Raw genomic sequence first — 19829 nt, 5'->3', positions numbered from 1 at the left:
GTGTGCGTGCGTGTGTGCATGTGCGTGTGTGTGTGCTACATAGTGGTGTGACCTGTTTAGGGTGTGGCAGCCATGCATTTCGCACATTTCGAGCATGTGCACTGTGAACATTTAGCATTTCCTCACTCTTTGTAATGTAGAATAGGGGTGGGAACCTCTGGGTACCTCACAATAACGATTATCTCAAGATATGACGATACTGCGATAATCGATATATTGGTCAGAAATTAATCTACGATAATCCATGACATAACAAGAAGATTAAGTGAAAATATGCTATTTTTATTTTATATCTCTGAAAGACAATAAATTGAAAAAGTGTCATATGAATAGTGATACTATTTTAGTGCAACAATTTTGTAAATAAGTGTCAACATACCAATGTAAATGAATAAGTATCTCCAATAATGCTTTCTGTAAACAAAAAATAGGGTCTTTCTTACCAGTGACACCATTATAGTGCAATATTCCAGTAAACAATATATTGGTTCCTTCAACAAACAGTGACAACGTTTCTGTGAAGACGTACCTGCACATTTTAGTGAAAAAGCAGAAAAGGTTTTGAAAAAAAAAATTGAAAAAAAATATAGATAGTGCGAGCATATCGATAATTGATCATGCAAAAAAATACCGCGATATATCGCCGTATCGAGATATTGTCACACTCCTAATGTAGAATACTGAATACTTTACTGTCAGTTACCGTATGTTCACATATTGAACATATCTGCAGAGTAATTACACCATGCATAATTTAGATTGTTTGGCAAAGTTTGTGTTCTTGTCCCATGACAGTATCGACTCCCAGGACATACCAACAGCTGTGGGGAACCTGAGGGAACCAGACCCTGAGCTGCAGGTCCTTGGTGCTGCTTACATCCAGCATCGGTGTTACAGTGACAAGGAATCCAAGGACGAGGTACTCATCAACCAACAAATAAACGTCCTGTTGTCAGACATTATGCACAGCTTTTATTCCAGCTTCTGTACCTGGACTCTGCACTTTATGCTTGTAAAAAGGTAGACAAACAGTAGAGAATGAGGAAACACCCATCCTGGTTCTGGAGGGCTACTGTCCTGCATGTTTGAATGGTTTTCCTGAGTGTTTTTGTCATGTTTGCTGCTGAGCTAGTGATGACATGATCGATCAATCAATCAATCAATCAATCAATCAATCCATTAATCATTTGCTGAGCATCTTTTCTACAAGTTAATGTAACATTAATGTCCCGTCCTCCCCACCCATTCCTAACTGATTCATTTAGGAATTTTAACTAAATTTCTTGTTTTCCATAATAAATTTTAATCTTCAGTTATTATATTTACCAGGTTTCTTTCAACAATTAATTTAAAATTCTATAATGTCATTTTTTATGTCTTTGTAATGACATTTTTATTTAGTCATTAAATCTAACTTGAATTGTTGTTTTGTTTTACATGATCATTTATGACTTGTCTTAAGATGATAGAATATTCTTTTAAAAAAAAGTCAAAAAACATTCTCCAGGCTTTTCCGAGTTCTGTAAAAGTAACAGACTGGCTGCATGCAATTTTGTTTTAAAAAGAGCAATTGTATTAAGAAAGACAGAAGTGGTTAACATTTCCCGTTGCTGTAAACAAATTAATATACTTCAATAGATAGTTTATTCTGTTCAAACTAAATTCTAATGCCACATGCAGAAATGTATTTATTTATGTTTTTTTTTTTCTTGTCTGCACATGCTGTCAAAGGTCAACACTACAAGAAGTGCAATCATTATGAGACAGCAATGCATGTTTCGTTATTGCAATAAATAAAAATAAATTGATATTGATATTGATTGATATTTTATTGCTTAATTGTGACCATCACCAGCCCTCCCTAAGGAAGGGTAAGAAATCTTTTATTATAGGGAGGATATAAAAAGGGAGAGCAGTGTTACACCTAAGTGGAGACGGAGGGGGAGGGGAAAGGGAGCAGGGAGGAGAGAGTCAAGGTAGGAAATAGAAAGGGTGGGGAAGAATAGATTGTTTTACAGTGAGGGTGAGATGTGAAGTTGTAGAATATATTGTGCTTATTATGTTGTGTAATCAAGCCAGTATGGTGACAAGTGTGAAGCTTAGCTACTATGGTGGTGGCTGTGAACAGGGGGAATGAGTGAGTGGTAGTACATGCAGAAATTAACGGAGAAGTCTAAATTGAAACCTCCTCACAGTCATGCAATAAGCCATGAAACATGCATTTTTCGTAGGTACGTCACCTAAATGGCATCGGTGAGCTGGTGAAGCTTTTCAACAGCAGCAACCAAGAAGTGCGACGTTACGTCACTGGCGCGACACGAAACCTGATCTACGAGAACATGGAGAACAAGAACGCTCTGATCGAAGAGGGCGGCATCACCGAACTGGTCAGAGCGCTGAACGAATCCGATGATGAGCTCTGCAAGAACATCACAGGTGAGGAGAACGTGTCCAACATCCAACATCTGTACAACAGCTGCTCAGTAAAAACATTACCTCTGTGTACTAAACTATTCTATGTATGATTTAAACACACTTTGGTTTTTTAAGGGCCCATGTTACGCTGAATGGACTTTTCTGTGCTTTAAACATCATAAAATGCTATTAGGGCTTCATACACATGCCCAAAGTGTTTCTTTCATTGATTCCCTCAATCGTTAGTTTGAGGGTGATTTGCTCCTTTCTTACTGCAGGGTGAGCCCAAACACCTCGCTCCAATTTGATGACGCGTTCCCACTTTGATGACGAATTTTACGCGGCACTGAGCTGGAGAAGCCGCGCCTCCAGGAAGCTCTCTGCCGTGATTGACATGTAAACAAACACGCCCACGAAGGTGAGCATTTCAGCGTCCTTCGAGCAGTGCTATGTATCTATTTCCGTCCTCTGGCTCTACGTCACCATGCGGGGAGGAGGAAGTCAGTGTCCCGTCTACATACACGCCCACTACTATGGGCGTGCATAAGTAGGTCTCAAATCAGCCTGTTTGTGTAGAGTTGCTCAGAAAGTGACTTTTCAGAGGCTAAAACTCTGGAAAACTGGTGAGTTTGGGAAAATAAACCTCAAATACTATGTTTTTAAGTTCTTAGAACAAACGGAGATGGGTGAATAATAGCAAGATGTGGGAACTTTAAAGAGTAACTAAACCTCTGCTTTCTCCTGACCTGTCACTAGGAGGGAAATTCAAAAAATGCCTTGATTATGGGCGGGGCTCCTGAACAGTTTAGACATGCCCACTCTATACTTTAAAATCTCCAATGAACAATCTATGCTATGCTAACTAGCTACTCATTACTCAATATAGCTCTATTCACTATTCTATCAATCCAACCTACTCACCACAGATTGTAGAGCCCACAGGTGATGGTTTTTATAAAAGGGGTGGAGCTAACGGTGCTTGTTTGTGACGCAAGATGATCCCAAAATGTCACATGATCTTGTTCTCAGACAATTGCAAAAATCAATTGTAATAGAGGCAGTCACTCTGACATTTTACAACTAAATATGACAAATTGAAATAGTCTGACTAAAATGTTGAGAGGTTGACCAGGATCAATAAACAGCACTATTTGTTTTTGGATTTAGTTACTTTTTAATGTTGTTTTTCCGACAGTATAATCTTCCTTTAAAAAGCCAAAGCAGAGCTCAGACTCCTCTGTGTGACTTTCACTTATTGATAAAACCATTTTCACTAGATGTGAGTCCAGCGCTATCTGGCCTCCGTCCTTCACATTCCTTGAACAAAAAGAAGCCATTGAAAATGAAATTGCTTATTACAACCGGACAGAGGACATCTGTGTGAAGTAGGAGCTGCTGTTGGCAGGCTCTATGGGGGAGTGTGTGGGAGTGTGTCTTTGTCTGCAGATTAACAGGATACTGGCTGAGTGTAATGTACTCAGGATACTGTATCACCTAGAGCAGTGGTTCTCAAACTTTTTTGGCTGAAGTTCCCCTTTTCTCTTATTTTTGAATCCAAGTCCCTCCTTTTGTCCGACTACGACATTTTGATTAGAAAACTATTTAAAATCAAATATAGATCATAAAGATGGAATGAATGAGTGATAACACACATTTTAAATAATCTCATTTTGTAAATAAGTGGAAAGAAACAGTATTTAGTGCAGAGGTTTGCAACCTTTCTTGGATTGTGACCCCATATTGAATTTCTGGAGATAGTTTGACATTTTTTTTCTAGAATTAGTTTTTGATCATGTTTGTACTCAGATTTTTTGTTTTGTTTTGTTTTTTATTTTTACTGCATTTTAGTTGAACTAGATTTATATTTCACAAAGTGAAAGTATAGAAATCGAGTTGTTTAAGATTGTGTGTTGTTTTAACAATAATTACAAAATTAAAAAAAATCTGTGTTCATTTTTCAGAAATTTCAGGCAACTCCATTTAAACTAAATGGGGTCACGTCCCCAAGGTTGAAAAACACTGATTTTAGTGGCCCCTGAATAGATTTATTTCAATAGTTTTTATCATTTCCGGTCATCTCACGCCTGGGGTGGGACCAAGACTGGCACTTTATTTGTTAATTTTCCACACGTACCCGCATTTGAGAAACATTGATTTAGAACATTGGAACCACTTTGTTTCCCAATAACTTCTGCTTTGTTTGGGCCAGTGTGAACAGGGTAATGAGGCCTAGAGCGGATCATGCTGTAGTGAATTCTACTTTGATTAAAATCTCCACTATCGGTGCGTTTCCTACGTAGATCTGACCGTCGCAGCTGGGCTGCAGCATGAGCTAAGTTTAAAAACAGCTCTTATGCAGACAGTTTGGAGAAGCTTGACGGAAAAACAGTGTCAAAGTGTGAATTCAAACCGAGCCAAATCAAAGTGGTAAAATAATCAGCTGTTCTGGTTCTGTCCTTATGTCCCAACATTCTATTACGCTCATTTATGTGTGAGTGTTTTCTCACTTCCTCTGTGGGAGTGCTACACAACTAAAGTATCACATATTGAGTCGTACGTATGAGACATTACTAATTTACCACAGAGGGTGTTTATGCTTACATTTTATGATTTGTTTGATAAATTCTGATCCAGATTTATCAGGAGGGTGTGAATAACAAAACAAGGTGCTAGATAGATACATTTATCCTTATTCAAGCGGTGTCCATATTCAAGGTTAGATCTCTTAACAGGGGGGCATGGATTGAATACTCCTTTCTACCTTTTTGCACAGCCAAAATTCACAAATGAAATCAGTCAGAAACCCAAAGCTCAATAAGAATATGGAGTTTTTCTAGGTGTGCGAGTGCTCAGTGTGTTTGCATCAAACTCTCACGCTGACCAAAAATGTTCTGTGGTGTCTTTGAAGAAGCATATTACCATTAGCATCTGACATTCATTCGGTAAAACAAGATGACAGTCATTAACATCCCTCACCAGATTGGTTCTCATTATAACTCACAAAACTTTTTCCTAAATGTCCTAAATCTAAGAACTTAGATGTGTACGTAAGAAAATATTATTACATCAGAATATAAAATTATTATCTTAAAAGCTTTCCAAGAAAAGCTGTCCCCTTTGATAATACCTCGAACAGAGTAAAGAAAAACGGAACAAAGGCAATAACTTCGGAAAAAACAATTGCGCACTTCTCATTTTCGAACTCCATCAAGGTATTGATGCCCTGAAGCCACACACCAAATTTGGTTATCGTATCTTAAATGATTTCTAAGAAAAGCTGTCCCGTTTGAAGATACCTCAAACAGAGTTTCAAAAAAAATGGAAAAAGGGAAATAACTCGGGGAAAAAATAATTGCACACTTCTCATTTTCTAACTCCATCAAGGTATTGATACCCTGAAGCCACACACCGAATTTGGTTATCATATCTCAAACAGCTTCTGAGAAAAGCTGTCTCCTTTAATTCAGACGGACGGACAGACGGACGGAGCTCAAACATATATCCCCTTTCACACTTTGTGGCGGGGGACAAAAATAAATCACTCCTTTGAAGGCCCAAGAGGGAATGTCTTTTTCCTACTTGCATGAACGCCAAACTACGAGGGTTAAAGTTCTGAGAAGGATTTCACTGTAAGGATCAATAAAATAAAACATAATAGTTAATTATTATTAGCGTTATCAGAAACCCTCCTACATAAATAACATGCGCACACAGCGGAAAATTGTGTTTCAAAGTAACATAAAGTGACTCATGCACATCACAATGTGTGTTGGTTCTATTAGTGAAGTTAATGATTTAAAAAACTCAAAATTCAAACAGCAATTAATTAATTTAGCCAGTGATTCGCACATTTATAGTTATTGAAAATTCAATTTTAAGTATTCAGACACAATATGTGGTGTCAATATTTTCAATTACATACAGTATAATTTACTACAGAGTTGGTATAGTTTCCACACATTCTATGAGATGTTGGTGTGTTTCTATGGCCATTCAAAGTAATAAAGTTACTCTTTACTGGAGAGAACCAATCAGATTTACCTGTGATTGAAGTAAATATTGTAAGACGTGACAGTGAAACTAAACGTTGTCTATGCACTGCAGGAATCCTCTGGAATCTTTCGTCCAAAGACAACCTGAAGGAGAAACTGGCCAATGAGACGCTCAATGAGCTCACCGAGAAGATCCTGATCCCTCTGTCATCTGGAGAGTCGGAGTATTCTGAGAAGATCAACGACGGCGACGCCAGAGGAGCCCAGCAGTCTGCGTCTGAGGCAGAAATCTTCTGCAACACCACTGGATGCCTCAGGTGCCTGAGATTCACCTCACTAAAAACATACAGTTTTAGGGTGACTCTCATAAAGATATTTTAGTTTATTGTCACCATCAGGGTCAGGGTCAATTATAATTGTACTCATGTAATTGATCATTAATTCCAATTATGGCAAAATTATAATCGTAATTACAATTTTAAAAACCTGTCGCCATTGTAATCAGAATTGAATTGGAATTGAGTTCAGGTAATTGTCATGAAAATTCACTAAAAACTGTCAATTACAATTTAATTAAATGCAAAGCAGATCTATGGCTTACACATACGTAGTTAACAAGTATTAAAATGTGTTTCATATTAAGTTTTCCCACTACCTCTCAGCGAATTTTCACACTCACACAGGTGGTAATGGTAAGTAAAGTTAGAGTTAGGATATAATAGATAATTTTTTTGAATAGGGCCGATACAATTTTACATAATATCGATACTGTGAATGTTAATGATGTTTTGTACAGAGAGTTGCTAAATGTTGCTTCTTTTCCATAGTTCCCTAAAATATAAATGTAAAGATTCTAAAACAACATTGTACACATTTAAAAAAAAAAGAAAAAAACCTGCCTACATTCATCACAATGCTATATGAATAAAAGTTAGTAAAATCGTAATTGAACTTTAGTAATTGAGAATGTAATTGTAATTGACTTTCTGGGGAAAAATAATAATTTTAATTTATTTGTAATTAAAAAGAAAAATGCAGGTTATCGTAATCATAATTGCTTTGTAATTGAACATGAATAATTGAAAACTTAATTGTAATTTAAAAATGTGATTGACCCCAACCCCGGTCACTATCAGTTGAAAGAACCTGAAGTAGGTTTGACATGCTGTCCTGTGTGTGTGATCAGGAACCTCAGCTCAGCGTCTCTAAGGACTCGTCAGATGATGAGAGGGACACCTGGTCTGGTGGATTCACTGGTGAACTACGTCAGAGCCTCCATCGAGAACAACAAGACCGAAGACAAGGTGAGCAGGACTGGTTTCTCGCTCTATGCATCTCACTACATTTGTGTATTAAAGGGACAGTAATAGGAAAAATGATCTTTCTAATGGTTTTGCTACAGTGATATACATCCCTATAGCCTCATTCAGAGGGCCAAAGTTGGAAAAAGTTCTGTTTCCTCCCTCCCCTTGTTATTCCACATTTTGTAAAAAGTCAGCTCCAAATGGGAAAGTTGGATTGTTCCCTCAATTTTATGTCACAAGATGGAAACTCCTCCCGACAATCCTGGCTCCTCCTACCCTATAAGAATGTGAGCTCCTCCCTCTCAAACTACCTTACAGGTAAAACAAACATAGCAAAGGCAGGTTGATATTACAGTTAATATATTTACGTTCAGTATATAGATAATCCAGTCTATAGATAAAACAAAGTGCGCTCACAGTCAGTTTCACTTTTAATAGCCGTTACATTGCCTTGTATCGCCTTTATGGGGTGATCTGATGTGTTTGTGACGCAATGCGATGCAGCGGTCGGACAGAACAATGAACTATTGTCTTAAATTGATTATTTCTGTGGTCAGAAGAGGAGAAGAAAGACTGTTAATGAAAATAGCATAATACTGGACCTTTAGTGTGTGTGTGTGTGTGTGTTGCAGGGGGTGGAGAACACAGTGTGTGTCTTAAGAAACCTCTCCTACCAGCTCTACAATGAAATCCCTCCATCGGCTTCACTGCGCCTGGAAGGACCAACCAGAGACCAGGGCTCGGGGAATAATGAGGCCATTGGATGCTTTGCTCCCCATAGCAGGAAAGCTAAAAAGGTACGTTTACATAGTTTAACTTGTGTTAGTGTTTCTTTTCACCTCGTTATAACTGGGTTCCCGCGCATCCTTAAAAAGTCATAAAAGGCATTCATGAATTTAAAAATAAGGCCTTGATTGTCATTAAAATGTCTTAAATTTTAACACATAAATAGGTTTTTATGATTGTAATAAGTCTCACATTTCAAAATAAATGGTAACATTTGTTTTTTTTTTTTTAATGTATGAACAACATAGGGCAATGTAGATTTTTCTTAATTTTTAAGATTTTTGGCTGTTTTTGTAAATATTTTGTGTATTTTCATATGTTAACTTTGGGAGCCGCCATTTGCACGTCTGCACTAGACACTAGAAAAAAATGACCCTAACCCTATGTAATTTATGTGGTCTTTTTTCCCCTAATTATGTTTACTGTGAAGTTGGTCTTAATGTTAATTTTAATTGGCAATAAAAAGTTTTAAAAAGTCTTGAATTTAATTTGACTAAAGCTGTAGGAACCTGTATGTCGATGTGGATCCACTGTAACTAAAGTCATTTGGAATTATTAATGTATTTCTGATTCTGATTTTCCCTGACAGAAGCGGAACACGAGTCAACACACGTTGAGTGAAGTTGCCAGGATTCCTAAGGGCATGGAGTGGCTGTGGCACCCCAAGATCGTGGCCATATACAACCGTGTGCTGCAGACGTGTGAGATCAACAGCACCACACGTGAAGCGGCCGCTGGAGCTCTGCAGAACATCACGGCTGGAGACACGAGGGTGAGCATCGCCTCCTTCACACCACATTTAGAAAAGGAGAATGTGAGTGTCTGAATGCTGGGTGTGTGTGGCCTGCAGTGGGCGTCGGTGCTGGCCTCGCATGCTTTGGAACAGGAGCGCGTACTTCCTGTGGTTCTGGATCTCCTTAGAACCGACAGAGATTCGGAGCTGAGATCTCTAACTGGGTTCCTGAGGAATCTGTCCCGACACACCAGCAACAAAGATGACATGGGTCAGTGCTGCTATTTTCTAAAGCTGTTTGTTGTTCCTCAGGTAGAAGTTGGTATTTACTGAAGCAGGGGCCCACGGTCATGACATTCCTGGACAAGATATGGAATTTGAAAAAGCAATTTTCCAGTCTTGAAAAGTCATGGAATAATTTAACTGTTTTGGAAAAGTTTTGGAAATATAGCTTATTGTATTTTAATGTTTAAAATATGTTAAACCCCAAAGATGTTAAGCGTTATGTCAAAGTAAAAGTGCTGCATACCTGCAGCCCTAATCTTGCAAATTCCCTCTCCGCCTCATTTATAAAACTGTGCGTAGGTATGATCACTTCAGCTGGCATACGCTAAAAAACAGGAAATGCATTCTTTAAAAAAAAAAAATCTTAGCGCTTCAGACCTAAGTGTAAAGTTTTGGAAAAGTATTGAAATATCATTGTGAAAAAATGGTGGAAACTCCGTAAAGACTTGTGGCTGTAAAAACGTGACTGATTTCTCTATTGCTGCAGTAACTCAGATCAATGTTATCAATGGATCAATAGCACTTTTCCTACAGTTTGTTTTCTACGGGCAGATACTAGCAATGTGACGGACTACTTTAAATTAGGAAAAAAATAACATTACGTCTTTAAGTCCATTTAAGTAACAGCACTTTCATTTACCGTATATATATGTTTTTGGCTGCATAATTAAATGGTCTGCAATGGACTGGCGCCCTGTCCAGGGTGTACCCCTGCCTAGCTGGAGAAAGGCACCAGCAGACCCCCACCATCCTGAAAACAGGAGCAAGCGGGTCGGAACATTGATATTTTTCGAGATTTTTCTTTTTGTTTTTTTTTTTTTATACCCATGCTCTTTTATTTGGATTAACCTTTATACTGTTTTGCTTGAATGTTTGAAGTGGAGTTGAATGTTGGTTTTTTTTTGGGGGGGGGGGGGGGGGGGGGGGGAATGCTCATTTAAATATGGCGATCTCAGCCACGTCTGTACGTGCTTCGGTTTGAAAAATCTTTGTAACCAAACGCGACGCAGCAGAAAGGAAACAACGCCTCCAAAGTGATTTAACGCCCTTTATTTATGATCTCTGATTGGACCTCCCTAATAGTAGTTTGTCTAACGTTCTCAACATCCGACAGGTTTTTGATGCTTCCTTGAATCTAATCGCGTCATCACACTGAAACAACAGATCTGATGTATGAAGCAAGAAACGTTACATATCTTCTACTGTGCATTTATTCTACTATATCTGTCTTATTGTGTTCAAATCTGGGGAAACTCATACAAAAGCAACCTACAAAATGTATGTATTTTGCAAAAAAGAATAATAAGGATCATAAATCATGGAAGATATCTGGATCCTACTAACCCGCTTTTTCTAAAGTCTAAAGAAATTAAGCTCATGGATTTGATTAAGTTTAAAACATCTCAAGTGATGTATAAAGTTAAATACAGAACACTGCCAAAAATATTAAACTTAAAAGTTGTAACACAGATAAATAAATTAAAAAAATATATAAGCAAAACTTTTTAGATCAGTACAAGAACAAGAATCTGATGGACAAATGGATGTTGATATGTAAATAGGTAGGCCTATGAATGCTTGTTTTGTTTATATTTGTGTGTATTTTGTTGTGTATATATATATATATATATATATATATATATATATATAAACACATATATATGCATTTGCTTTTCTTTGTGAAATATCTTGTTAGTATTAAGTATAGGTGCACGTCTAGATAAGCATTAAGCTTCATTCTGCTCCTTCTCAAACATTGCTGGGGCTCTTTTTAAATGAGCAGTGATTGTTTTTTATTATTTTGTGATGTTTGAGATAAATAAATAAATTAATAAAATCAATTCAAGATGGATTCAAAACACACCATTTATTTTTCCCACAGCCACAAAGACGGTGAGCAACCTGCTGACCAAGTTGCCAGAAAACGGCTACCAGAACAAACCGTCCAGTGAAGTGGTGGTCAACATCTGTGGGATCCTCAACAACCTGGTATCCAGCAGCTCCTTGGCTGCCAGAGACATCGCCTTTTTTGATGGTCTGGGAAAACTGATGGGAATCAAGAACTCTCACGATAATAGGTCCGTACACACACACACACACACACACACACACGTTTAAACCTAGGCTGCTGTATGCGCAGTTGGGGTTAATTACATTTTTCAGTTTACAATTACAATTTCAATTGTTAATGTTCAAATGAAATTCAATTACAGTGAACAGCTATTTTTCCAATTACAATTAAATTACAACCATTTTTTATCCTCAGAAAGACAATTACAATTATGCTCTCAATTACTAAAGTTCAATTAAAACAATTACTTAACCTTCCTCTTGTGTTAGCTTTCTGTTAGCACCTCTAATGCTAACGGGTCCTAAATCAGCTGTAAAATACACTAAAAACAAATATCTATCATTTAATCTCTTTCCTAACTATTGTTTACCTTGTTAGGCTTCATAATCAATGAAAATATAGGTTTTCTTTAGTAATTGTTAATTACATATGTGTAGAACTGTAAATAGAACTGTACATGGTTCACCAGTTTAGCGTTAAACTATAATTGACAATTTGTAGAATTTTCATCGCAATTACAATTACAAAGTCAATTATCTAAACTAAATTATAATTATGCCATAATTGTAATTAATTATCAATTACAATTATAATTGACCTCAACCCTGGCTGTGTGACCCACCGTCCATAAACTGTGACCTAAACTAAAGGGTTGCAGCTCCCATCAAATCAAAAAACAGGCCTGTGTCTCATGCCTTGGTCCCGGCCCCCCATGTTGAGAACCTCTGGTCTTTATGCATTTAAATCAATCAACTGCATTATTTGAGGTTGATTATTTTGAGATCATACTGAGAACTTTGTATCCAAACCAACAGATTAAGTGTTTGTCAGCTGTTCTTGTTCTTTGGGGCTGAAAAAGAGACGAGTCATCATTTTAAGACCGTGTGCACGATATATAATATAGACCTTTGCAAAAAAAAGACATACAGCACATACTTCAGATTTATATGTACTTTAAAGTACATGTGGCATCGGCGTGTAATGTACAAGTACTTACATGTACTTTTTTACGGCTGAAGTTACATGCACTATATGTGAAATTTATGTCAAGATTACAGTTTTCTAGAGTCATCACATCACACAAATACCAGCATTTTAGACACAAAACACTTTTGTATTTATCAAAGAAAGCATGAAAAATATTTTGGAATATAACTTTTGTCATAAATGTTTATGTGATTTATTTATAAATCGTCTATACTTTGAAAGATATGGTTTCTTCAAATGATAAGTGTAACGAGGCGTCGTTTTACAAGACATTTTCAAGCAAACAATTAGTAGATGACCTTTGACCCTAAGCAGGTTCATTTTACTCAAACATGTCTATGAGCAGCCTTTAAACTGTCAGTAATCACCATATTTGACCCAAAGTGTCCCCATAGCCTCCCTCATCAATCACAGCATGAAGCATGTTTGGTGTTTTACACTAAAGTGACATTTTTTAACCAGGCAAAAATGTTCTTCCAGTTCAGGAAAAGAGAAAGCAGCCAAAGCAGCAGCGACGGTTCTCGCCAACATGTTCAACTACAAGAAGCTGCACAAACAGTACCACGAGGTAAGTGATGATGATGATGCTATTGTTTCAAAATAATCTTTCATATATATATATATTTATATTTATATAGAGGTGTCAATTATGGCCAAATGAGTATGTGTTTGAAGGTTGGATCCTCTAATTGGAACACTGATGACATCATCAGTTTTTAAACAAAAGTTCCACAGCTTGGAGGGAAAACGAATGGGATATATATATATATATATATATATATATATATATATATATGTGTGTGTATTTTCTTTTGGTAACCAGAACATCAGCAACATTTAATCACCTGTTGCTTGTCCCATTTATCAATTTTCCCAAAAATGTTGATGACAACATCAGTGTTCTAATTGGAATTGATGACATCGCTCCACACACACACACACACACACACACACACACACACACACACACACACACACACACACACACACACACACACACACACACACACACACACACACACACACACACACAGTGTTACAGAGAGAGTTGTGACTTTGGTGTTGCAAAACGTTTATTTTTCGCGGTACTTCCGGGTTTCTCCTTTTTTCTCTCAATAACCTGTGACAAATTATGTGCATGCGCACGGCTGATACATGTGTGAAAGAGAACCCACGGAGGAGATAGACTAGACCGGAGACCGGAAGAGACTCAGTCCGGACTCGTTCAGCGTCATTAATCCACAACATTTAGTTTAGATACACACTGAATTTGTAAAGCCTTTATGAGATTCCTTTGTTTTGATAGAGAGATCGTTTATAATCCGACATCGCACACCCTTGAACCAAGCAGCAGCCATGTGCACGTTCCGCAAGAAAAAGTCACTGTGGAGGTAGGACTGATGACATCATCAGTTAGAACATTAGTACATTGGAACATTGGTCCTACCTCTACAGTGATGATGTCATCAGTCCTACCTCTACAGTGATGATGTCATCAGTCCTACCTCTACAGTGATGATGTCATCAGTTAGAACTAATTTATTAGCCAATCACTGCACACCGTAGCCACGTGCGGGCCAGAGCCAATCACTGGAGAGCCCACCCCCACATCCCACCCATTTTGGAACATTGGTCCTACTTCTCCAGCGATGATGTCATCAGTCCTCTACAGTGATGATGTCATCCCTATGTTCCAGTGATGACATCCCTATGTTCCAATGTTGTGATCCAATCACTGGAGAGCCCACCCCCACCCCCTCTCAGCTCTGTCCAATTTACTCCAAAATAACGGATGCACACACTCGGGGAATGCACAAGCCGTTGACAAAGTTTCAGGTCGATCAGATACTGCGTCGGGGAGATATTTGCTCCACGGACACACACACAGACCTTTCTTGCATTATAGATAGATATATATATATTAGAGCAGTCACTTTAATGCGGTCATTTAACACTCCAAACAGCACGGAACCTTTCTTATTTTAAAAGTTCCCAGTATACCCATAATACTGATGCACAGGCTACAATAACTAGACGGGAGACTACCGAGCTGCTCAGCTTCATTTGTGTTCATTTTGGCTTTTGAAAACACAAGCCTGGTTCTTTGCTAATTGTGCAAAAAAGAGTTTGCTGGACATCAGCCCTCACTACCACCTGAATATAGCGGCTAGCACGGACACTCGGACAGTGTTAAATGCTACATGCTGCGAGCACATCGTGACTTGCAAATGAACAAACTCACTGAATAATTATTATTATCTGAAGGAGAGAAAAAGCAACAAGTTCAGTGTCAGAAATGTGTTCTTACTGTTTATGATGTGATAACTACAGCACTACATATGACATTTTATTTCATTTGTATTTTCTATTATTTAGAGATTGAATAAAGTACACATCATTATGACTTTTAGCCCATGGGTCTATAGACTCACATACAGAGGTATATAAATGTCTACACCTGCATTTGTTCAAGTCTGTTAAAAACAACAACACTTTGTTATATATCAGTGTTTATATATATATATATACACACACACACATTAGATTCCGTTATATTTGCCAAGTATATTTTTAGACAATACAAGGAATTTGACTTGGTGGATGGTGTGAAAAAACTAATCTTTTGAATTAATTAATTACTTTTTTTTTAATTAAAACACACAATCTCGTCTTTCTATAATTTCACTTTGTGAAATGTAAGTTTAGTTAACCTAAAATGCAGTAAAAAATAAAATAAAATCTTAAACATTAAAATGTGTTATCACTCATTTATTCCATTATTATGATCCACAGATGTTTTTAGATAGTTTTCTAAGCAAAATATTGTTTAAGGGTTAGTCCTACATGGATTCAGAAATAAGAGATACATAAGAAAACGTTTGAGAACCAACTTTTTAAATTAATCCTGAAAAAGTGAGAGGACTTTTAAATGAATCCTGGAAGGAGTCAAGGGGGCCACTGGTGGACCTACAACTAATTCAGACTCTAGTTAACCCTTGGTACAGTGAGGCAGGTCACTACACTATCATTATATTATTACTATTATACATTATATTGTTATACACTATTATACCGTCACACGTGTTTTGTCAAAATTGTGTTTTTTTTGTTTCCCTAAATCATCTCCTTATGGCGTTGGCCACCTGTTATAAAATGTCCTACATCGTCAGTTGATCAGATCATGTGATTTTACACTTATGTCAAGTTTTTTGTGTTGCCTGAAAAACTTGAAAAAATTAGTTGGGCAATTATTTTAAGAGGGTGACGATTATGTTTTTACTATTATACATGATATTATTATACACTATTATACTGTATTGTACAGGCCCAGACTGGTCCACTAGTTTTCTTTTTCTTGTTAAAAACGTATTTTCTCTCTCTGTGTTTATAAAGCCACTGCTACACAAAACGCTTTTCTGTCACTGAGCCCCACCCGCATTCCTCTGTCTGTGGGTGTGTGTACTGAGAGCGAGAGTGACAGGTGTGTGTGTGTGTGTGTGCGTGTGCGTGTGCGTTGGATGTCTCATTACTCATTGCTAATGCCTTACAAGTTGGATGGCACTGTATGTACCTTACTGTGTTTTTTAAGTAACACACACACACACACACACACACACACACACACACACACACACACACACACACACACACACACACACACACACACACACACACACACACACACACACACACACACACACAGCTCACCACTCCCTAAGGTGTGGTGAGCTCAGACTTGTTCCTAATGAACAAGTCTGAGCAGAACAAAAAAATGTTCATGTTGGCTGTGCGTGTATGTGCGCGTGCGTGTGTGTGTGCGCGTGCGGGATGCTTTAAAAATAGTAAAAAAAAAAAAACAACTTGTGCATGTATCACAAACATTGGCAACTAGCGGTCCCAAAAGTAAATGTCCAAATTCACAGCAAAATATACACAGAATTACTACAAAAACTAAAAATTAGAGAAATACACAAAAGAACAATACAAATACTTAATAGGACAACAAAATACACACGAGGAGAAGAAAAAAAGCACAAAGGGACAACAAAAATACACAAAGAAAACCTGCATATGGAGAAATCTGCAGAACAACAAAAATACACACGAGGAGAAGAAAAAAAGCACAATGGGACAGCTAAAGTACATTCCAGTAAAAGAACAAAAATTTAAAAAAGGACAACAAAAGACATAAAAGGAGGAAAAAATACCCAAAGGGACAACAAAAATCCAAGAACCACAAACTTACCAAAAAATACACTAAACGGCTCAGAAAGACGTCCAAAATTATCGGAAAAATACACAAAAGAACAACAAAAATAAATACGACAACAAAATACACAAAAGGAGTAAAAAAAAAATACACAATGGGACTGGGACATTTTTTAATAAACAGCTGCACAATATGAGCCACTTTAGTCTTTTTCTCCTCTAACGGACAGTACATGTGAGTGAGTTCTTTAATGTGTCTTGTTTAGACTAAGTGGTTCCCAAACTAAGTCAAAATCTGAAGGCACATCTATTGTGCCTTCAGAAATAGAAGGCAATAGAAGATGGCTGAGTGGCTCTTTACTCAGCCACCAATTGTGCAAGTTCTCCCACTTAAAAAGATGAGAGAGGCCTGATTTTTCATCATAGATATACCTCAACTATGAGAGACAAAATGAGGGGAAAAAAATCCAGAAAATCACATTGTAGGATTTTTAATGAATTTGCTTGCAAATTATGGTGGAAAATAAGTATATGGTCAACAAGTAAGTATATGGTCTTGTTTAGACTAAGTGGGTCCCAAACTAAGTCAAAATCTGAAGGCACATCTATTGTGCAAAATAGCCTTTATGACACGTGTTATCACTCATATCATGTACAATAGCTGTAGATGAGCATAATTATTTACCAATGCTAAATAAAATGTGTCAACTATATTACTCGTGAAATATTTATTAACAAAATATTAAAAAACAAAAAGTTAGTTATAGAGTTTGCCTCTGTATTATGAAATTAGTGCATACGAAGTATTAAATTAAAAAATATATATTTTTGTGTAGTTGTATATTGCAATAATTAGGGACCTATGAAATCCATTTTATTTTTTTCCAAATTCCGTTTTTTTTCCCCCCAAAATTCTGTTTTCTACATACATTTTTTAATTCAGTTTTTTTTTTTTTTTTAATATTAATCATTTTTTTCAGAAAATATTAGTTTTTAACTCTTGTGAGAAAACAAAATAAATACTAATAAATTTTAAAAAATCCATAATTAAACAAAAATTTATGTTAAAAAAAATAAAAGACACAATTAAAAGGAAGATATGATATAAGTTATAGTGACATGGATTATTCTGACTGATCCTTTTTAATTTTTTCAAAATATGTCATATAAAGATGTATGAGAGCAGCAATAATGTCACCCACATTTCCCCTCAAGGATCAATGGTTTACTGAATCTGAGCAGGTTTAATGATTAAGTTTTGATCAACTTCATTTAAATGATCCTGATGACATCATTCCAGGCTGTAATGATTACACAAAAATAAATGGACGCTAGGATGCATCAGTTATTTCACCACTAGGGGCCAGAATATTTTACAGTATCAGAAGTGATCATTAACCTATGATGTATCAGTGGTCTCGACCACAACAACACGCACAGCTCTGATGGGACGTTGATCAAACACTCTGAGCAGATGATGCTGACTCATGTTTTCACGGAGCGCCGCTGGTTTTGACGGACGGAGCTTTACAGGCACAGCAAAGTTAAGCGGGCACTGGTCGGCTCTGATTTTAGGAATCGGTGATGATATGCGTCGTTTTTTGGCAGTTTAGAGGGTTTTTCGGGTGGTTTAGCCAGTGTTTAATGTGGCCAGGATGGAAGGGGCGGGAGGTGCCCCTCATCAGCAATCCCTAGAAACATTTCCCCATAAAAAAAAAAAACGTTCCTTGCCTCACGGTGACGGCATTTCATGCCGATTCTGTCCATTTCTGCGTTCAAAAGTAGATTCTGTTTTCATAGGTCGATTCCATCCGCGATTCTGTCAACATGGATTTTATAGGGTCCTCAATAATAGAGTATGGTTGTCACAAAATCCCATGGTACACTGTTTGGAAACCACTGATATAACTGTTCTTTTTATGTTGTTCTGAGAAGTAGAAAAAGCAGCAAAAAGTATATATATCTATATATTGATATAGGCGATATTGTAATTGCCTCTATCACCAAAATAGAAAACTCTATATATCTTGAATGTAGATATATCGCCCAGCTCAGTTGTTGCCTCTACATCCGCCCATGATGAACGACTCCTCTTTATTGTTGAATTTCACACACGTCATTTTTGACTTGGTTTTCTTTGTGCTTTTACAGAAAGGCTTTCCCAAATCGGAGTTCACAAACATCTGAAGAGAAGAGAACATGATGGAGAACTTGTCTGAAGCTTCAACAGTCATGAACTCTGGATTTACTATGAAAAGATAAAACAAGCTCAGGCTTTATCTGCTGTACTTTGTAACAATAGTGAGACACGGAGGATGAGGCTTCGTCAAAAATGTACTGAAGGATTGTGAATCTCTGACTCACAGTGGACTTAAACGTGTGCAACGTGAACGTGTTTCCTCTTTTTGCTCTAACACTGTGTTCAGATTGTAACCAGGGATGACTTTCCTCTCAGCAGCGTCTGCTTTAGAATCAAACGTTTCTCAACAACGTGCTGGAATCACATTTTTGCTCTTCATTCACACCTAAAGTAGCCTTTTTGTAAATATCACATCAATTCTTACACAAACACATTTTAGATACTGATTTTTTTATGACAAAATATTATGATAAATCAAATGTAAATAATTTAGCTTTTGGGGATGACACTAAACTTTTGTTTTTTTTTTTTTTAAAAAAAAAAAGCTAAATCCTGTTTAAAATGTGCTGATTTTCTGTATTGTATGTTATAACTTTCCAACTTTCTTGTAAACAAAGAAACTATTTGATGATTTTTAAATTTGTTTTAGTGACAGAATCTAAGATAAAAAGCTTTTTTGAATCTGTTTAAAACACTGGACCGGATTTTTTGACAAAAATAAATAATAAAATCTAATTAGATCCTTTATAATTATGTTTGTGGCATGAATGGTGACCTTCTACTTGTGTGTGGGTATTTAAAGCACAATAGGTGTTTTGTAATGAGCTTCGACTTTGTATACAAGCAGATGTATCATCTGAATATTTTACAGCTAATAAAGAGACATTTGGAAATGGCATTTCACTGT

The 19829-nt window shown here is 36.9% G+C and overlaps 1 protein-coding gene across 3 annotated transcripts in view; it reads left to right on the top strand.

Annotated features, from left to right (window-relative positions):
* pkp3a (plakophilin 3a) overlaps positions 1-19820 on the top strand; it is a 38763-nt gene extending 18943 nt beyond the window's left edge. For all 3 annotated transcript variants that reach the window (XM_028448520.1, XM_028448519.1, XM_028448518.1), the window contains 10 exons: positions 796-919; positions 2232-2436; positions 6520-6724; positions 7594-7711; positions 8344-8508; positions 9087-9269; positions 9348-9501; positions 11398-11593; positions 13054-13141; positions 18934-19820. In XM_028448520.1, coding sequence (XP_028304321.1) covers positions 796-919; positions 2232-2436; positions 6520-6724; positions 7594-7711; positions 8344-8508; positions 9087-9269; positions 9348-9501; positions 11398-11593; positions 13054-13141; positions 18934-18969 — 1474 coding nt within the window. In that variant the 3' untranslated portion in view covers positions 18970-19820. The remainder of the gene's footprint in view (positions 1-795; positions 920-2231; positions 2437-6519; positions 6725-7593; positions 7712-8343; positions 8509-9086; positions 9270-9347; positions 9502-11397; positions 11594-13053; positions 13142-18933) is intronic.
* The last annotated feature ends 9 nt before the right edge of the window (positions 19821-19829 follow it).

Source organism: Gouania willdenowi, chromosome 6 (assembly GCF_900634775.1).
Source record: "Gouania willdenowi chromosome 6, fGouWil2.1, whole genome shotgun sequence".
NCBI lineage: Eukaryota > Metazoa > Chordata > Actinopteri > Blenniiformes > Gobiesocidae > Gouania > Gouania willdenowi.
The sequence above is the reverse complement of the archived record's forward strand: the minus strand, read 5'-3'. Positions and strand labels throughout refer to the sequence as shown.